Source organism: Chanodichthys erythropterus, chromosome 3 (assembly GCF_024489055.1).
Source record: "Chanodichthys erythropterus isolate Z2021 chromosome 3, ASM2448905v1, whole genome shotgun sequence".
Lineage (NCBI taxonomy): Eukaryota > Metazoa > Chordata > Actinopteri > Cypriniformes > Xenocyprididae > Chanodichthys > Chanodichthys erythropterus.
This window is the reverse complement of record NC_090223.1, coordinates 31,556,702-31,579,414: the sequence shown is the minus strand read 5'-3', so window position 1 is coordinate 31,579,414 and position 22,713 is coordinate 31,556,702. Positions and strand designations below refer to the sequence as shown.

Here is a 22,713-nt window from a genome sequence, read left to right as displayed (position 1 = left end):
ATCTCAATCCAATCGAGAATCCATGGGATGTGCTGAACAAACAAGTCCGATCCATGGAGGCTCCACCTCGCATCTTACAGGACTTAAAGGATCTGCTGCTAACATCTCGGTGCAGATACCACAGCACCTTCAGGGGTCTAGAGGAGTCTAAGCCTCAACGGGTCAGGGCTGTTTTGACAGCAAAAGTGGAACCAACAAAATATTAGGAAGATGGTCATAATGCCATGTCTCATCAGTGTATGTTTTGCCCCACCATTAAAACTACGGAGATTTGATCATAAAACTAAGCATTTAAAAATCATCTTACTAAGACATACTATCAGGAGACATAGAGTGACAGCTGATATTTATATGCAATTTATGTAAGTAGTCTGCTACACTGTTATAAAGATTGATTTACATTAGAATACAAGATACATGTATCTTGAAAGGTCAGGAAAATTTGACCTGCATACATTAATATGCACATTACTCTCTCTTTTAAGGCCAATTCACACCGCACCAACAGACAACGTCAGACACTTTGTCGGGTTTTGTTGGATCAGTGTGTTGCCCCTCTGTTGCCATCTGTCGGAGCTTGTCTTCACCAATTGAACATTCTGAATGTCTGAGAAGTGACGTGCTATAATCTGGTGACTGTTTGCGTTGGTCTCTGAGTGATTGTCGGTGCAGTGTGAATAGTCCTTTAGTTTGGCTTCTGCTATATTTGCGCATACATATTTTCATGTCTTTTTCGAAGCACTAACACTGTATTTGAAAGGCAATGTCCTAATGGCACTGTAGATTCCTTGCTGGTACAGCTTGATATTGCTGTGTGTGCAGTGACTATATTGTACTATCAGTCAGTGGCCTGTGTCTGCCTCACCACAATGCAGCTTTTCATCACCGCTCACCAGAGCAATAACACAGGCGCCACTGATCTACAATGTGCAGCTTCTGCACTCTCTCTCTGATAACTGTAAATAGCTTGGTGGATACAGAGAATGTAAAGGAGAGAAAGTATCTTTAAAAAAGAAAAGAAAAAGAAAGACAGTTTGTTTACATTGTAGTAGGTTTATTCACCAATAATCAAGCCTCAGGTCTCACAGCACACAGATGGACACTTTTATTTGTTTATTAAAAGCAGCCTACACCCAATCCATTTATACAGCCACAAATCTCACGAGGACAACAGTAGAGCCAATAAGTAGCTTCATTCAGACCATCACACCTAAAACTATTGCCCATGTGTGCCATGAACACTGTATTATCATAACGTAAGATCATAAATAGCATGATACAAAATGCGTGCTTTCAGTGTATTGGTTGTAAAAAATTAGACTACTTATGCGATAACGTAGGTTGATTATCTGACATGAATTCTTAAAGTACAATGAAAGATCAGTGACTGAGCTGAATGTTCAAACAGGATAGAAATCTGATATATTTCAGTGAGCTGAATTACACAGTGACTTAAATAGATCATATCAGTAGTCTACCCCTATCAATAACCTTTTCCACAGAATAAGCCCCTGTTTATCTAATACTGTATTTATGTGTGCACCTGTATATGAAAGACAAGTCTTGCTTTGCGCATTTTAAAGTGTATATGTACAAATAGGGTAAACACAGTCAAATGAATTCACCTCAGAATGAATAAAGATGAGTTATGAGAAGCAAACTTTTCGGAGACTGATATTTTACAGGTTTCTAAGAGCTTCTATTGATATTTACTTATTTAGATTAAAGATCAAAGGTTAAATTATGCCATCGCTAGACGTCAAAACAGTGTCTTTTACATCAAGTCTGAATCAGAGAGTGAAGCGTTTGAAACATTTGGATCACATTCACGTCAGTGACTAGACCACAAAAAAATCTCACCATTGTTAAAATCTTCCATTTCAAAAGACAGTAGGTATTTGCAGTAGGCTACTTTCTTTTCTTTCCTTTTTTTAAATTATTTTGTTTTTTTATATTTTCAAAATAATTAGACATTATTTTATCATTCACTTCCCCTCAAAACAATATTTCCATCTAACAACATACTCTCTAGCACCTCAAAGATTTCACTTTCCACTGCTTCCAACAGTTCATTCATGGCATTAAATCAAAGGCCAGACATTCAGCAAGACGCATAGGGCTTGCTATTAAATTATACTGTTGAAATCAGCAGCCATCACATCACATGATAGTGCAAAGAACACAGGGTGTTCATTTAATATGGGCACTTCAATATAAACATATAGTATTGGCTGCAACCGGGTAGCCTTGATAACAAATTAATAAGTTAACAACATATGTCTTCAAATAGGATCTAAATGCCATGAGAGTGTTTATGAAAATATTCTTCCGGAGCACAAACCTCCTCACTTCCAATACTATAACATTCATTTGTTTTAACATCGATTTTAAATGTACATTAAGTCTTAGTAATCAAATTAAAAATTCTTTTATCTTTTTTAGTATCTTCACACAATAAAAAGTGACCATTAGTCAATTTTAAAAACTGACAATTGAAGGAAACAATAATAATAATAAAAAAGCAACCTTTGGGTTGAGTAGATAACAAGAAATAAAGCAAACCAAATGTTCAGCCATAGGTCCAGGCGACTCCACATTCATTTGCTCTTTAATCTGCCATCAAGCACATCTCAGTTCCCTACATCCTGATTTATCTCCATAACTCCACACTTTCTTTTTTCTCCGTGTTGAGCTTTTTCCAGGACTTAACATACTGAACTTACTGGCCAGCCTTCTCCCTTGGCCTCACCGTCTCCTGGAACGCCAGCCGTGAGTGATCAGCTGCCTCTAGCAAGGCCTCCATCTCTTGGCTGTCAATACTGACCAGTTCACCTTCCTCCACCTTTGACACTAGGCCTCCTTCCTGTATCGCAAGCCCTTCCTGGAGCTCCTCATCCTGCTCCACCTGCTCCTCCTCTTCCTCTGGCTCTGGTGTGGGTTCAATCTCACCCCCACGGACCTTCTTGACGTGGAAGGTGAAGGGCGGTACACGGTAGGTGGTCGATTTGGAGCGGGCGTAGACAGTGTGGTCGGGTGTGAGTGACTTTTTCATCTTCTCTCTGGAGCTACGGATCTTTTCGCGGCGCTGGGTGTTAGGGGTCATCTTTGTTCCCAGCTTATCCATCTTCTTGCTCAGGCTCTTCTTGGTCTTCTCAAGGTTCTCTCGGGTTCTCAGACGTGTCTTCTCCAGGTTCTCTTTCGTTCTCTGTCGGGTTTTTTCCAGGTTCTCCTTGGTTTTCTGTCTGGTCTTCTCCATCTGCTCCTTGCTGAAGGCTTTCTTCAGCTCGTCCACCTTCTGGAGGCCGCTGCGCTTGATGCGCTCAGCACGAGATTCCTCAATGATCTCCTCAACCTCCACTTCCTCTTCAGAGCCGTGTTCTTCCTCGCCTCCTTCACTCAGCACCTGCTCTCCTTCTTCTCCTGCAGCCACTGGCTTCTTAGAGACCTTCACAGGTTTCACTTTGTCCTGAGGGAACAGGTGAGAAAAATTAAGGAACTAAGATAACTTCTAGATCTGAATCTAAGCAGTTGGTATTAAAGTTTCATAAATATCACCATTTTATAAGGGAACCAGAGAACTGTTCATTTTCACTTTCAGTATTACTAAAAGTACTGATGTGTAAAAGTAAGTATGTGCAAATGTTTCTGTTTCATTACAGTGTACTCAGCAGACTTTGCTCCTTTCCATAATACTCAGGGGTTTTGTGACCATTTTAAACAATGGCAAAAAATCGACTGCTTTGGACTATTTATTCATAGCGAAAGTTTTAGGCCTTTATTACCTTGTATGCCTGTGATTTGGGTTTGTATTATTTTATGAAACAATTTTAACCCAAATCAGTATTTTATATCCATGTATCCTGCTGAGGTATATTTTGCAATAAAGTGGCTGGACTGCACATAATCCCTATACTCTGACTTAACTTTGAACACTGAATTCCTTGTGAGAAACTAATCAACAGCTTAATAATTGTATTCTGGCTTCATAACCAGTTGGACTTCATTCGTCTCAAGACTTATAATCACTCTACTTTGTTACCCCTAAGCCTGTCCTTAAAATGTTCACATTGAGTCATTCAGTCCTTGTTTGCCTCATGCAGACAGACTGACATTTGGAATTCAGGACATGCTATGACTGGTTTAAGCGCTGGGATAGATAATCATCATGATTACACGGGTGGAGGAGCTTTATAGTAAAATAATGAACTGATTTCTATGCAACAAGGATGAGAAAATGTCAATGAGATTAATTTTAACACTGGGCCATAACTGAAATGATACTGAATCCATAGACGACGAGTGCAGCACTCCCTCTAGAGGGCACTGTAAATGTGGTGGTTTACATGTAAACTAAGAATTTTTTTTTTAAAGCAAACATATTACAAAGTTTGTTTGGTTTCAATTTAGTTTCATATTTTATATATATATATATATATATATATATATATATATATATATATATATATATATATATATATATATATATAGGCCTATACATATATATTTTGAACAATGTCTAAAATAATAATATAAACATAATTCATACATAGTTCTATTTGAAACAAAACAACATGTTTTTAAATATTTTGAGACCGAATCAGTACTTTTCATTTTTTCAGTCTATCAGAAGACTTTGCTTCAGGTGAACCAATGCTGTTTAACTACTATTAGGCCTACATGAGTTTAAAGGGTTAGTTCATTAATTACTCACCCTCATGTCTTTCTACACCTGTAAGACCTTCAAAACACTGCTTCAGAGCTTTATGAATCAAATCAGTTGTTCGGAGCGCCAAAGTCACGTGATTTCAGCCATTTGATAGGAGATCCGAATCACTGATCCGAAACAATAGATTCGTAAAGCTCAGAAGCAGTGTTTTGAAATCGGCCATCATGAGATATTGTTGAAAAGTTTTTTTGTTTTGTTTTGTTTTTTTTTTGCCACACAAAAAGTATTCTCATCACTTTATAATAGGTAGAACCACTGTAGTCACATGATTTTTTAAAAATATGTTTTTAGTATCTTTTCTAGATCTTGAGAGGTTCGGTGTCTTTGCTCTTAATAATGGCCTCACTGAGTCATCGGATTTCATCAAAAATATCTTAATTTGTGTTCCGAAGATGAATGAAAGTCTTAAAGGTCTGGAACGACATGAGGGTGAGTAATTAATGACATTATTTTCATTTTGGGTGAACTAACCCTTTAAAGGGAGAGTACATCCATACATATTCACATATTCAGCCTCAAGTTGTTCCAATCCTGTATGAGTTTCTTTCTTCTGTTGAACACAAAAGAAGATATTTTAAAGAATGTTGGTAAACAAACATTTGGCGTTAGCATTGCACAACACAGTGAACTGAATGTGTTCTACCCCTAAAAATATGCAAACACACACACACACATAATGGCAGTATTTAAAAGTACAACACACCCTCTGGTGGTCAAAAGCAGAATTGACCTGAAATAAATAAAGAATTGGAACTTTCCTGCTTTTTGTTGTTGTTGTTGTTTTATCATTATACTTGTATGTAGAATTAGAACATTCCATTTGTATTTTTATTAATGGGGTTCTTTGTAATGTTTGTATAGTTTGCATTCTTTATTTGCTGTAGTTGTATATCTGTAATATTCTTTGCAATACATGTGTACTGCCATGAGTTCTACTCTTGCTATTTAATTCCAGCTGATTATCCCTAATTGTTAATCTGCAAAGAAAAGGACTGAAGAAAGCAACGTGCTGAAATGTCTGCTTGTGCTTTTAATTCACAGGCTTTTTGCACTATGCGGTTTATAAAATAAACAAAATTGCTAGACTTTTTTAGTCTGGACTGAATTCAGAGTGCTAGTAGAAGTCCTTGTTTCCTTATCTGGTTGTGAAGGCTGAAGATGTGTGTGTGCTTATTTTAGTCCGACCTTTCTTCTCTTTTCATTCCATCTGCCTCATTCCCTGAACAGTGCTCATTCATACTCTCCTTAACCATCACTATTCCCTCCTGTGTCCTAACAAGTTAATACTGATGCTGTCACCATAGCAAACGTATCCACTGACTGGCTCGCAAGCAGCTCAGAGACAAGAGCTGGACTGAAGATCTGCAGATATTGTGCTGTGTGAGAGACACCTAATAAACATCCCAGAGGAACTGCACAATCTTAGATGAGAGCTTTACTTTATGCCTTGGCTGACTTTGGTGACGCCTTCATCTGAGTTTAGCAGCTACTGTTTGTCTTACGGTCATTTGCAATGTCAAAACAAACCATTTCTGTTTTTTCTTTTTCTTTTTTCTATCCAAAAAGTTTGTCCTTATGTGAACCCCGGTTCAATAAACAGCCTAAACCTACAGCACAAGCCAGTATATAGAGGACCAGAGATGTCTGAGGTGTTACACAATGCCTGAACACCGCAAACACTCAATCCAAACAGCCAAAGCCAACAGAGAGAGCTCAGTGCAAACACACAGAGAACAAGTGAGAATATATGGAAACACTAGGTAGGAAATCACATTACTGGAAAGATTTTTTTCCCATAAAAATTTGCTGGACCTCAGCAAGTTCCAGTAATGTGTTTTGGCAAGCAATTCAGATTCAGGTTTTTAAAGGAATACCACATAGATTATTACATCATATTTTTGAATCACAGATCTTATTATTAAGACGGGACATTAGAAGATGTTCCTCATTACTGTCATACGTCTGCACCGTATTAGAATAGTCAAGATCCACTCATAAACATTAAAGTAAATTGTAAAGTAAATTTACATGAGCCATGTTGTCAAAATGATGCCCATTCACATGGATCACAATATTGGCTACAAATGCTGTATTCTGCTGCCAGGCCAGTAGTTGGCGATGTCACTTTGTAAAGAAACACTACACACCAATAGACTGAACACATATCATCATGCATGTGCATGATGTCGCCGTTTTCATAAACTTGCATTTTTATTGTTTACAATGAAACAATAATGGTTGGCCTATTGTTTTTAAAAACTTGCACTTTGAAACCCATTTTTAAAAGATTGCATTTTCAGGCCCCCAAAATGCCGTTGTGGTGCAAATGAACAGCCAAAACTGTTTTTTGTTGAAAAATAGTGTTGTGTAAATGGCCCCTTACTGACAATTGCAGGGCTGCCAACGAAGTTCTCAACAAAAACAATACTGACATTGCTTAGATTAGATTATCTGATGAACTGTTTCATGTACAAAGATTTACATTCAGCACACAGTCATCTTCTCAGTCGATTTCTTTTCAAACGTATCTACCATTCCAAGATGGCAGAGCCAAATGCAGCATCTACATAATCTCTCTTGGCTAGGCAGGCACCTTTAAATTCAGCAAACCATTGTCAAAATAACTGAAATCATAACATGATCAAAAAGAAATATGAAAGTGCATACCGCATATTACTGAAATATATACCAAAGCCACAAGTCAAATGCTACTGCTAAAAGGGTCCAAAACGACACTAATGTGCACAGTAAATTACACTTTTAGACAGATTCTTGTAAAAAATAACAATTTTTAATTATTTTAAATATATATTTTAAATATATACATTTTAGCAAGTCAGATGCCTAGAGTGGAGTCTGTGGGTATAAAGCTAAAATGAACACTTACCAAGCGCCAAATAAAAGTTAAATTTGGCTTTGGTGTGTAAATAAAATGTTTGCCAATTGGCTGTTAACTTAATATGTGGTTTATATGTAACCTTTTCCTTAGTGGGAGTAACTTTCCAGAACTACACATGTGGAGTACCTTTTTCATTAAGCAACTAAAACAACATGTGAGCAGCAAAATCATATTTATTTCTCGGATATAAAAACGGGAGTAACTGCACTATTTTCCACTACAATGCAAGGCCATAAGGACAATAATAAATAATAAGGCAGCGACTATTTGCAAATAGTGATAGATGCTATTTACACTAAATGAAAATAGCATAGTTTCTTAGCCATAGATGCTATTTACACTAAGTGCAAATAGCAGCATTTTCTTAGCGATATGCTGCACTAGGTGAAAATAGCGATACATTGTATGTACACCATGTAAAAGTATCAGTTCTTTGCAATAAGAGTAAATAGTAATTAGATGCTACCTATACATTATATTGGCAGATACTATTTGCACCTCAGTATTTTTGTACATCAACAAGATGCAATAATATCATAGAGTGTAAATGATTCTCCCTTATTGGGAGAATAAATACCCTCCCTAAATACCTTCCCCTAATCCTACCAAATAAACACTTGTTCGCAATTAATTTCTAACTTTTAGAACATTTTTTAATGTTTTTTAATAATAATAAAAATAAAAAAAAAAGCATTTTATGATGCGATATGTGATGGGAAAATGGAGAACAGTGAGCTTGGCAAAAGGTGGATTCGAAGACGTTAAAAAGTGGCCCAACCAGACATTGGTGGGTGAAGCTAGTGTAAATAGCATTTACCAACAAGGGACGCTATTTGCACTTATAGTGTAAATAGACACTCCAATAAAGGTTAAATAGATAATGCAAAATGCGGTTTCATGGCTGGTAAGAGATATTTGTGGCCATTTCCTCAATTCATTCACCATTAGCAACCAAAAAGATCATTTTGGACCCAGGGCCAGATTTTCATAAGTAATCTGATCAAATTTCGGCTATCAGATTGGATCAAATCTTGAAAATGGGTTGTTCAAAAGGAGGAAAAAAAGGATTCTAAAATCAGATTAGATCACAAAATCCAATCTTAGTTTTGATCTGGATCAAACAATCAGTTTGTGTTGTTCAAATGTTTTTAGTAAGATTGGGATAGCTTTGATCCAAAAAAAAAAAAAAAAAAAAAAAAAGATTATACTGATCCCAGAAAAAGGGTGGATTTCAGGAGCAAAAATTTAATAAAACTTTAAAACTGGTCGAAAAAAATACAACATTTTTATCATGTAACATATACACACATATTTTTATTTTGTTTTGATTAATTATTATTTAAATTATTACACACACACACAAATATATATATATATATTGTCACCATTAAATAATCCCCAAACAGCTGTAAAACAGCTGTAAATATCAAATATCAAAAAATAGTACAAACAAAAATATAATATTTAATTCAAAAGAGATGAACCAGTCAAAAGTTATTTGTGAGCGAATGCAAAGTTTCTCAGGTGAACACTATGTAAAGCTTTTCTGAGAGAATGCATTGAAATGGCACAACGGCACAAAAGTAAGATGGATTACCTGATCCTGGATCGAAAAACATAGGATTTCCAAATCCAGATCATTCTGATCCAGATTAAACATTGGACAATTGGCCCAACGTTGCAATTATGTGCAGTACAAATAAAGCAACCATAAACAGCACATTAAGACTGCTGCCAGTGTGTCTGCTGCTGTATAATACCCTGAAACTCCTGCTCAAAAGCTCTGTGCTAAAAAGACCGTCAGCCCACTCTGTATATATAGAAGGATCCCTATCCTAACCCCCTAAAAGAGGCAAACAATTACACAGATTACCAGCTATCTGTGGACCAATGCACCATGACAACCGTTACCAAGACAACAGCAAAAACAGTTGGTGCAGTAGTTTGCATGACATATCCAGCAAAACAAAATCAGCCGATGATGGGTTGTGACAGCTGTGTGTGTGTGTGTGTGTGTGATGTTGAAAGGCATGTTAAGGTTGAGACACTGAGCAGCTGTTGAGTTCTGTTGGATTCAGAACAGCAGCTGTACAGGAGAACTCCTACTGAGAGCGTGAAACAACTTTAATCATGAGTTTAGTATGGGTTTCATCATGACAGGCATTAAAAAAACACAATCTCTCTCTTGCATAAGAGACAAGATCTGCGTTATGTCAGTCAGGACACCACCTGCACTTTAGGGGCCAAGACAGCATCAAATGAATCCATCAGGCACTGCAACACACTGTGGGTTCTGTCTCTCATTGGCTCAAGGCTAAATTAAACTACTGCGATTGAAACAGGAGCCAGACGCTGTTTGCATGCTTCTGCATCTGACAGCTTCATAATGCCAAAGGGGTAAAGGCTTTTCACCCAATAACTTCCTTTACCAGCCTGTTTGTACATATCATAATACATATATGCCCACACACACATTAAATATGATCAACAGTGACAGTGAAGACTTTTACACTGCTCCAAAAAAAACATTTACACTGCCACCATGATGCTCTTAACAAGCCAAACATGCTTTTGTTTATGCAAGAGTTGAAATTGAACTGTATCTTAGGGAGTGAGAGAAGTTGAACTGAAATGGACACCATTCATTATAATTGGGGTAGAATGATTCCTAATCCAGATTTATTATAACTGAAGGTGAAACTTATCTTCAGATTTTAGATTTGCATTGCTGTGGCTCTGGTGCAACCGTATCAAGTGTTGCTCAATACTCATCTGCAGCCTGGCCCATGCAAGTGATATGGAAGTATGTAGTAATTCCAGAACCTGGGAGAAAACACCTGTAATACACTATCGATGTGACACACATGCATGTGTCATTTCCCTTATGTCATATTTGACATATTATCTAACATGTTAAAAAAATAAAAGTGACCAGTTTCCACCTCTTCTGACACTTAACAAACACAAACACACACACACGCACACACACACACGCACACACACGCACACACACACACACACACACACACACACACACACACACACACACACACACACACACACACACACACACACACACACACACACACACACACACACGGGTGGAAACTCATGCCTCATTTATCCTCAGCCCATTCATCAAACATCACATTCTGGCCTGGACTAACACGCAATACGCAGTCTGCCTACACACACGCGCTCACACTGAACACACACTGCTGTCTGGGTACATATGATACCCTGAATTCAGCACAAAAATAGAGCAGAGACCAGCAAACCCCTATAAGTCACAGCCACACCTGATCATCTTCTGCCTAGCAAACCACTACCCAACCAACACCTCCAACAACACCTCTTAGCACTTAGCATTTTCTTACCAGACTACAATAGAAATGCATGCAAGCCTACCATATAAAATCATGCTTTTGTAAATCAATTATTATGACATAAAAAGCTAAATTCTGGCTTAAAAATCATAACTATTACATACAAATTCTAAATTATGACATATGGAAAGTCATCATTTTGAATTTTTTATGTCATAATTATGACGTATTAGTATGTCTAAATTAAGATTAGGCTAAATTTAAAAAAAAAAAAAAAGAAAATGTAATGGTGTGGAAATGAGCTTAAGAAATAACACACTGTTACAATATCCCTGTCTGTGTGCACAAGGAAGCTAATGGCATTCAGATGATGTGTGTCCCAAAAATAGTACGTTTTGACATGCATGTTCACCACAGGTGCACAGCTGCAACAGGAAATAACATTTTAATGCAATGAAAATGGCTTAACATGAGCTACTGCTACTGAGATGACCAAGAGGTCAGTGGACGTATTTTCACCCAATAAACTAAAAACAACTTCATGGAGTTGTCTGTAATTTCAAATATTCTGGTACTGACTTCCAAAATTTCTTAGAATAATGTAAATTTTGAATAAATCAATTAAAATGCCCACTTTTTTGTCAATTTTATACCACAGGAAATATTAATGTGTGAAAAAAAAAACTGTACAGATGTTTTCCTCACAGGGACCTAGATGCTAAATGCTAGATCTACTTATTTTTCAAATCTCTTAATAGAAAACAAACATAATCCTAGGTATTTATTTGACACAGTGGCTAAATTAACTAGAAACAGAGATTCAACTGCTGACGTTTCCATAGAGCACAGCAGTAATGACTTTATGAACTTCTTTACTTGCAAGATTGATAATATTAGAGAGAAAATTATAAACATGCAACCGTCTACAGTTTCGCTTCAGACAGTGCACTGTAGTGTCCCTGAGGTAAAACTAGAATCATTCGCCGCTATAGGAGAGGAAGAATTATCTAAACGTATCAAATCATCAAAATCAACGACATGTATGTTAGACCCAATGCCGACTAAACTACTGAAAGAAATGCTTCCAGAGGTCGTAGGTCCACTTCTTGATATAATTAATTCATCTTTAACACTAGGACACGTGCCAAAAACCTTTAAGCAGGCTATTATCAAACCTCTTATTAAAAAACCTCAACTAGATCCGAGAGATTTAGTAAATTACAGGCCAATCTCGAATCTACCTTTTCTGTCAAAGATACTAGAAAAGGCAATTTCAACACAACTGTGCTCCTTTTTAGAAAGAAATGGAATCTGTGAGGATTTCCAGTCAGGATTTAGACCATACCATAGTACTGAGACTGCTCTCGTTAGAGTTACAAACGATCTACTCCTATCATCCGATCGTGGCTGTATTTCTCTATTAGTGTTATTAGATCTCAGTGCTGCTTTTGACACTATCGATCATAACATTCTTTTAAAAAGACTTGAAAACTATATTGGCATTAGTGGAATTGCTTTGGCATGGTTCAAATCATACTTATCTGACCGTTATCAGTCTGTGGTAGTTAATGAAGAGATGTCGTATCGATCACAGGTTAAATATGGGGTACTACAAGGCTCAGTATTAGGACCGTTGCTTTTCACTCTGTACATGCTGCCCTTAGGAGAGATAATTAGGAAGCATGGTGTTAGTTTTCACTGCTACGCTGACGATACTCAGCTCTATATTTCCTTGCGCCCTGACGAAAGCTACAAATTCACAAAACTAACAGAATGCATAGCTGACATTAAAAACTGGATGACAAGAAATTTCTTATTATTAAATTCAGAAAAAACTGATATCCTAATCTTTGGACCAAAAACTTCCTCACGAAAAAACCTTGAATACTCTCTAACACTTGACGGGTGCTCCATTAAACCTTCGACCTCAGTTAGAAACCTGGGTGTGCTCTTTGATACCAATCTTTCATTTGAAAGTCATGTTTCTAGTATCTGTAAAACCGCCTTCTTCCATCTAAAAAATATATCTAAATTACGACATATGCTCTCAATGACAAATGCGGAACAGTTGGTTCATGCATTCATGACCTCAAGACTAGATTATTGTAACGCTCTACTGGGTGGTTGTTCTGCTCGGCTTTTAAACAAACTACAGTTGGTTCAAAATGCGGCAGCTAGAGTTCTTACTAGAACCAGAAAGTATGACCATATTAGCCCAGTTCTGTCAACATTACATTGGCTCCCTATTAAACATCGTATAGATTTTAAAATCTTGCTACTTACTTATAAAGCTCTAAATGGTTTAGCTCCCCAGTACCTAAGTGAGCTCTTAATGCATTATAGTCCTTCACGTTTATTGCGATCTCAGAATTTAGGCCAGTTGATAATACCCAGAATATCAAAATCAACTGAAGGCGGCAGATCCTTTTCCTATTTAGCACCTAAACTCTGGAACAATCTTCCTAGCATTGTTCGGGAAGCAGACACACTCTGTCAGTTTAAATCTAGACTAAAAACACATCTCTTTGCTCTTGCATACACATAACACATTATCAATACATTAACATTTTTCAATGATCGTATCCAGATCAGATGGAGAACCTGTGTCTGGACCTGACTACAACGTAGCCCAGGAGACAATGGGCCTAAAGATCCAATTCTGGCTGCATCTATAATTCAGATTTTTAATCCCCGTATCCGCTTACATATATTTATATATAATCTATTTTTAATCTCTATAATAAAAATGTATAATTCAGATTTTGATCTCCATATACATTTACATATATTATAAATATCTTCCAAGGGGTTTTTTCCCTCCTAGGACTTTTTTCCCAGTGCTAGCACGCTGGGTTTTTCTCCTAGGGGGTTTTTTCCACCCCTGGAAGTCAGCCGACATTGGCTTAATGTAGCACCATCTTGTATATGTTACATATTACCACGCTTGTTTGTACAGTTTATTTTTAACCACTTCCCTTTTTTCTGTGCTTCTAATATGTAAAGCTGCTTTGAAACAATTACCAATTGTAAAAGCGCTATATAAATAAATTTGACTTGAGGGACCAAAAATGACCCCACAATTACAAGGATTCGGATATTGTCATCTTTGTGTGGACATTTTGTCCCCATAAAGTCTGGTATACCTGAACCACACACACACACACACACTGGCCTGTCACCTACAGGAGTCCAATTTTACAGGGGTAATTTATGTAGACCTCGGGGGTCTGTGATTAGATATCTGATAAATGCCAGTAGTGTAACCTGCAGCTTGAGTGGACATTCCATCAGAGAAGACTGAAACTGAGACTTCATGAGCAATTAAACACACACACACACACTGTTCAAAAGTTTGGGGTCAGTAGACTATCCTCCAAAAAACGACCCTAAAGGTTGTTTTTTCAAGCACCTTATTACGACTTATATTCACGTATTAAAGCAAAGTCCCTTTAAGACAAGTCATTTCACTCGCGGCCATCTTTGAAACGCCTCTCGGGCATCCTGGGCATCCATGCAGCTCCTATCTCTTTGAATGGGGAAACATCAAATTCTCTAAAGCTGTTTGCCAAGCTTTCGATTAAATTTCATATTTGAAATCACCAATGAAATCTGACAACAACTGTCTCATAATTTTTTTTTTCCCAAACGCTCGAATCATGACAAAAAAAAAATTATATATATATATATATATTTTTCAGGCTGGATCAAGCTAATGCGCATGCACAGACCTAAATGCGAATCTCTTGTGCCTCATTTCTGAGTGTTTCTATTGAAACCGGTGATTCTAACGGCCGCTGCAGTGACGTGATGACTTTACCAGTCTGCGATTGGCTCTTATTTTGAAGGCGGGACTTATTCCGCCATATTGTGCGTTACACTTTCTCCCATTCAAAACAATACGAGTGACACGTCTTGTGTTATTCTATAGTCTTTGATTAAAGTCATGCGCCCTCTATCTGGCGTAAAAATAATGACAATGTAGGGTTAGATCTGTCGCCATGAAATGATGTATGACCGTTGTTACCAATCGAAATGCGTGTTCATTTAAATGTAATGTGTGGACTTTTTACACGGTCACTTACCCACCATTTGTCCTATGTCCATTTAGCAAAACTCTTCTTTTTTTTTTTTTTTTATTAACGACTACACCTACCCCAACCCTTAACCTACCCTCAGTGATTTATAGTGCATATACACTTTATGAGTTTCCTGGGATTGAACCCACGATCGCATGATTGCATATTGTTGTATATTGTAATGATCTACCAATTGAGCTACACGAAACCTGAAATATGATGCAGATAAATGGATATAATGCATTAAAATGAAAGTGTCCTGTTGTCGATAGGGGCGCAACTTTAGTAAACGCTTCTATGGGTCATATTTCAGGGAAGTGACAAATTACCTATATGGGCGTATTGGTTTGAAGACATCTTGGATTTTTAATGTTTTTGAAAGTTTTACCAAAGGCTGCATTTTTTTATAAAAAAAATATAGTCAAAACAGTAATGTTGTGAAATTACATCATTATTCCAGTCTTCAGTGTCACATGATCCTTCAGAAATCATTCTAAAAACATTTCTTATCATTATCAATATTGAAAACAGTTGTGCTGCTTAATATCTTTGTGGAAACTGCAATAATTGTTTTCATGACTCTTTGATGGCTCAAAACAACAGCATTTATATGAACCAGAAACATTTAGTAAGATTATATTAAATCTTTACTGCCATGTTTGATTAATTCAATGTATCCAAAGTATTAATTTTATATAAAAAAAAAAACATAATATTGAACTTTGTACATCCGCCATTGTCACTGCATGTTAATGAAAATAACAGCGTAAGTTACGCACAACACATTATTCAAACCAATTTGAAAATAGCCGTTGCATTTTACTATGCAGCATTGGTCAATCTAGCGACAGTAAGAAACCAACATTTCCTCAATTATTAATTTTAAGTATTAATTTGAAATGTGTGAAATGTGCATTTAAAAGTCTGTTATCACAGTGAAAATCATTTTTAACCCTAGAAATAATGTAATTGTAGTAAAACTAATAATATATTTATAAAATCCATGATATTAATAATATAAATTAAATAAGTGTAAATATTGATACATAAATTAAAAATTAAATAAATGTTACATTAATGATCATCAGGTTTAACACTTGTGGAGTTCATGCAGTTTCAGTGCATACTAAATTCTATTGGATTTACAAATTCAATGTCAGTTGTTATACTGATAATAAAATTTTAATTGTTGATATTCATTTAGGAAAATACAACACACGCATTTTCAGTTTCACATGTGGTTTCAGACATTTGGACCCCACTGTTTACAAGGGCACATTTGCCTACTGGTAAACAAATATTCATATCTAATCATGCATGCCTGCATTCAATTACAATATTTGCATATTTACATTTACTCTATATACAAATGAATACATCTGCAGTGCATATGTTTTTCAGCTAATGTATATTTCTGAGTTTGGAAAGAAACACAGAAAGTGTTCTATGTATGCGATCCCTCTGGTAAATCTCTGATTATCCCTAACAGACCATAATGATCCTCATTATCATCTGCCTGGAGAAATGGAAATAGGGAAATAGGTGCACAAGCCAACAGAACACTTTGCAAATATACCAATAAATGACCTCATTCACTCTTGTCATCTTCCATCTTTCAGTTCCATCTGCATTAAAAACATTAAAGACCATTTACATCACCAATGTTTTCCCCCTCCAGCCTCTCAGAGCAGCGCTGGAAGGAAATGACTCGTTAGTGAGGCTAAATGCAGTAACGCTGGTGTAGAGTAAACAACAGCAAAGTGCTGGAACACACTGAACCTCATCCGGCATGTTACATTAACATGAGACGCTTCTGTTTAAATGCAATAAGGTCAGATCACTGACTGAAAGGCATAATAACATATTTACGGGCACAAAATGACTTCTGTGGATTTCAAAGAGTCATTAAACAAAATTATATTTATTACATGCTGCTGCAGCACATGAAACATACATGAATGAACCTCCGTAGCAGATCTATACAGGTGGAGCTGGGGAAGGTGGAGGTAACTTAAAGTGGCTGCACACTGCAACACTACCAGTATTTGTCTGAATGTTGAGCCACAGCTCATGCAACAGCAACCAATCAGCTGTGCAAGGAAGATAATGATTTGACCGCTATCAAATGAGTTAAGAACCTATCAGTCTGCGCCATCTAGAGATTCATGCCAGAACTAAGTAATAGTGAGACTTTCACGACACACAGCAAAATGATTTTATCTCATTATAACAGCACAAACAACTTAAAATGCTAAATTTATGGGTTATACAGATAAGAGTAAGACATCATTCGATGTAGGTCTATTTTTATTTGTGTACGCCTACAATAAAAACAAAACATTGTGCTTTTGTAAAATAAAGAAAACAAAAAGGATTCCGCTTTCTGTCGTCATGGTTTCTTTTCCATTGTGTGTGGATTGCCCGTGACTATTGCCTGTTTTACCTGGTATTAGGATGCGTTTTGGTGGGTGAGGGAGACACATACTCGTTTACACTTGGTATTTTAATCCATCTCTTTTGTCCATTTTCAACCACTTCTGTCCCGATTTCTTCGAGGGAAGGGTCTATGGGCGGATAAATGATTTTTTCTCAGATCTTTTGATCTGGGATCACGTGATCTTTGACCATGGAAAGCAGCAGCTTTCGTTTCTGCCATGACAGTCACAAGACCATGCTGAATGCGATGAGTGTGTGTTAGAAATCAGTAATGGTGAGATTCGAGAACATTGTGCTTGGTCCGTTCTTTTTGTCTTCAAACCAAACTTGGGTCTTCAGCCGACAAAGTTTAAATCCCATCTGGCTAGCCCACTTCCCATAATGTCTATGCGTTAGGTTGGTAGACGTTGAGTAGGCAGACTTTTGCGGCTATTTGAACACATTCAACCACATGACTGTCTAGTCGAATGCATTTTCGACTACCTTTAGAAGTGGTCAAAAGTGGACAAGCTCAAAACGGAATGTGTGAGGAGTCGGTTGTGAAAAGCATAAGCAACGCCGCCGACTGTGGCATAGGCTAATAAAAGTCCTCTGCTCGTGAGGCGTGTGTTGCACAATCGCTCCAGCGGCCTCGTTCAGCTCCCACAACACTCGCTCCTGCTCTGCGTCATACTACACTAATGTTAATAATCGCATCCATGAACATGATTTCTTCCAGAGTCCTATCCCTATTCTTTTGCACCGTCCGTTGAGATGGAGACCACATGTTCCAAGATTCCGCGCTCAAACTTGCCGTTATCAAACTACGCCTTTGTTTCGAATAGGCCTCTAGCGACCTCTAGCGAACATAATTATTACATACTGCACCTTTAATGCTGTAAAACATAATATATTAAATGTTTTTTAAATCTATTTTACTTAGAATATATTTTTTCTACATTAACAAATGACTTCTCGTCGGATCTCTGACAAAGCTAGTTGCAAATGTCCAGCGGAACTTCTAAAACTGAAAGATTCTCTTTCTCTCTCGACTGACGGTAGTGTCATTATGGTATCCTTGCAGACATTACCGCATTCTGCACTATAATTAGAATGTAAGGGAAAGTTTCAAGGGGGGTGGGGGTCTCAGAGTGAGCCTCGTCCATACTGCGATCCAGCACGCTCTAAACACACTTAATACGACTCCAACAAGCTCACTTGACTCTCTTCACACCTGCGATCCACAAAGCAGCAACATGCTACACCCTACACACTGATCCAGCACTTTAGTAAAACACTAAAGAAAGTGTCTCTATGAAGCGTCTGGTGTTATTTTCAAGGTAACTAAATACTGTTTGCAGCTTTGGGACATTTGCACAAAATATTTCAGCACATAAACATTTGCTAACCTTATTTACTAATTACTTCAAGAACCTTAGTTCCACAATTTAGTTTAACCAAACACTATCCTCCGGTTTCATAGACAAGGCAGGCTTTAAAGCAGGGGTGTCAAACATACGGCCCACAAAGGTGTCCAATCCGGCCCGCAGGATGATTTGAACTATAATAAAATTATAGAAATGCACTAGTCCACTAGTCATAAATCCAAACGTTTTTATTTATAAAGCGACAAGAATATTTTTAGGAATACTTCAGGAAGATTCTGAGCATAATGAATCAGTGTGTCCAATCATAATGTCGAATCATGATTCGGATTGTGTGTCAAACTGCTGATATCACGTGACTTTGGCGCTCCAAACCGCTGATTTGAAACGCTGATTCGACACACTGATTCATTATGCTCTGATGCTTCCTGAAGCAGTGTTTTGAAATCGGCCATCACTAAATAAGTTATTTTGTTTTTTTGGCGCACCAAAAATATTCTCGTCGCTTTATAATATTAATAATGAACCACTGTACTCACATGAACTGATTTAAATATGTTTTTAGTACATTAATGGATCTTGAGAGAGGAAATGTCATTGCTCCCTATGCAGGCCTCACGGAGCCATCGGATTTCAACTAAAATATCTTAATTTGCGTTCCAGAGATTAATGAAGGTCTTACGGGTGTGGAACGACATGAGGGTGAGTAATTAATGACAGAATTTTCATTTTTGGGTGAACTAACCCTTTAATCTAAGCCCTGTCTGTGAAACCTTGCCTAGATGTCACAAAATAGCAGTTCCATAATTTAAATTATGACATGGCCATTCTTTTCAGCTTAAACACACCTCCTGTCATTGTAAATTAAATGTACAAAACCCTAATGCAAAAACAAAAACATGCATAATTATATTTTTGTTATTTACAACTTTCCAATAAAAAAAATGAAAATTGTGCAGATACCTGATTTGTATAATTCCTTTAGTGAATCAGTAGCTAAAACATGATGCGAAACAGTTCTTCCTATTCCCATCCTGACTAAACTAAACTTAGAGATGTTCATGTAAAACTCCTTCATATTCTATTGAAGTACATTAAGTTCAGTTATGATAAATAGTGTGAGCAGACCAATAAACCATATAGTGACTGGGATGTATGATAATACTTGAATCTCCAGATTTGAAAGCATACTTGAATCTGCAGAAATCAACTAATCCATTTTAAAATCACAGGAGGATTATAATTCTATTGACGGGTACACAGTAATTATGCAGAAGACATCTTAATGTCTTCATTCTATACCCTCAAACACCTGCCAACTATCTGCCAAAGCCAACCATCTCACACACCACAGAGAGAGAGAGACACATTAAGTAAAAAGTATAGGCCTTCTCTTTGTGCAGGCAGTGTACAATTACCTCATTTCCCAGAAGGCACATGTACGTTGCTAAGACATCTGTGAAAGAGTCCAGTGCATCATTTGGAAAGCATTGCTGTCTATTTTAAGCATCATATTTGTGAATAAACACACTAATTATTATAAACATCAAAAATTTGGGGTCAGTAAGACTCAAGAAGAAATGAATGCTGCATTAAATTAATCAAAACTTTTACAGTTACAAAAAAATATTTCAAATAAATGAAAGAAATGTTTCTTGAGCAGCAAATCATTATATTAGAATGATTTCTGAAGGATCATGTTACTGAGGACTGGAGTAATGATGCTGAAAATTCAGCTTTGCATCACAGGAATAAATTACATTTTAATAAATATTAAAATAAAAACAGTTATTTGTTATTGTTCAGAGGTTGCTGTGAGGTGAGTCAGGAACCTTTGAAGGTTCACATAGGAGTGAACTGACACTTTATGATACTGAGTGGGGAATTCAAGGCCAAGCCCTGCAGAGGAATCCATGTGTACTCCAAAAGAGACCTGGGAAGGAGGATTGCAAATACATGCTCATGCAGCAGACCCTAGTAAAACAATATGAACATGCTAAAACAGCAAATTTCACTGTTTAGTTGTATTATAAAAAGCTAACTCAAAGGTAACAATTTAAAGTCAAGATATAGATTAAGGAACATATGGTGGTCTTGGGCACTGCCATTTGTTTTTTTTTACTATGACAAAACAAAGTGCAAATGCTAGCAAAAATGACTGCAGTCAAACAATGAAAATTAAAAAAAAAAATCCGATCTGGCCACATACAGCTTGCAGTTTTCCACAGCTGTTCTAAAACAAAACAAAAAACTGGATTACCTATACTAGAATGGTAAGGAAAAGACCACAGATCAAGCATGCATAACCAACCAGAATTAGTTCCAGTTCCAAAATCAGAAGGTGGTGTAGTTCCTTGGTTAGAGTTGAGAATGGTAACAAAAATACTTAAAGTTCAAACCCTGCAAGAAGTGATTCATGCAGTTGAGCAAGTAAATTACTCCAGGTTGCTCAAAGGTTTCCTTTAAGTCATTTTGGAAGGAATTATGTGCTAAAAGACTAATTAGTAGCTATTAGTTAGGACAACAAAGGAGATGGAATGCCATGTCTGGATATCAAAGACTTTGCAATCGTACGCTCTGTCATGCACTCATTACTCACCTGGAAGATGAGCACTTTGAAGTTCTTCCTTTTGAGGAGCTCATGTTCATTGTTCTCTAGTTTTTTTATCTGTCCTGCTTGCTTCTCCAGGTCCGTGCGCACACTCTTCACATTGACGTTCACCTTCCGAACTTTGTCCAGGAGCTTGTTGACTGTCCCAGCCGTTCCAACGTGACTCTTCGCCAGCTTAGCCAGCTCCGTCTGGATGCTGCTCATGTTCTTCTCCATGGTCTCCTGCTTAGCCTCGAGACCTGTTTGAGTGTGTTGGATCTGGTCCACCACACCTATGATTTTGTCTAGGAGTGCCAGGACCTTCATGCCGGTAGCCTGGGCCTCAGACCTCCCAGGGTCACTACTGCCACCTCCATCGAGTCCTGGCCCCAACACCAGGTCCACCTCCTTCGATGGGTCGCCATCATCATCATCATCATCATCATCATCATCATCATCATCATCATCGCCTCGTCTTGATTTGAACACCTTGGTTGTCATGGCAGGTTTGGTGGAAGACGGCACCAAGGCGACCTCCTCGTCGTCATCATCAGAGACTTCGGCAAAGACGGCGCGCTCCAGTTTGAAGTCTGTGTCGGCCATGGCTTGGTTTCAAGTACACTCTGATGAATACACACACAGGCTTACTTGCAGACAGAGAGCAGAAGCACGCACACACGTGGCCCGGTCTGCAAGAATGCAGTCCTAGGGTAAAAATAAAGCACTATAAAAAGACTTGAATGACAGTAGACACCCAACGATCAGAGCGTAATGACTCCAACTTGCAGGCGACAACCTTCGGCAACTTTCCTTGACTACTTGAACCAGTCTTTTGACAAGTCTTACACCTGTACTACCTACTACCACTACGTACTACTCTCTAGGTTTGCTTTATTTCCTCAAACTTTTCCTCCCTGCCTCTTTCCCCTCAAGTCTACTCTGGGACGTCAGCCAGTCGGTGGAAGAAGACTCTCTCTCCAAGGTGTGTGTGACCACAGCTCCCTGTGAAGCCCGCCCGTCAGGTCTTCCCTTTCCCTCTTCAGTCCAGCCCCCTACCAAGATCACTTACTGTAAGGTCACACCCATGCTGACCCTTTAAGGGGAGTCTCCACCCTCCCTTGAGCCTGGCAAGGAACACACAGACACATACCCACCCACCGACTCACTCACTTACGCAAGGGTATGAGACAAACAGCTCAAATCGATTTATGAGTCATTAAAGCGTAAACCTGATCCTGAAATTTACGATCAAAGACACGTGTTATTAGAAACACCATAGGAATTACAATAAATGAG

At 37.7% G+C, this 22,713-nt stretch overlaps 1 protein-coding gene across 1 annotated transcript; it reads right to left on the bottom strand.

The window, feature by feature from the left end:
* Positions 1 to 1,019: 1,019 nt before the first annotated feature.
* cavin1a (caveolae associated protein 1a) lies at positions 1,020 to 22,467 on the bottom strand. Its single transcript, XM_067381809.1, has 2 exons — positions 21,427 to 22,467; positions 1,020 to 3,466 (listed from the first exon to the last, which is right to left on the bottom strand). Exons 1-2 carry the CDS (start codon positions 22,018 to 22,020, stop codon positions 2,720 to 2,722), a joined length of 1,341 nt encoding a protein of 446 aa, XP_067237910.1. The 5' UTR covers positions 22,021 to 22,467; the 3' UTR covers positions 1,020 to 2,719.
* Positions 22,468 to 22,713: the final 246 nt, after the last annotated feature.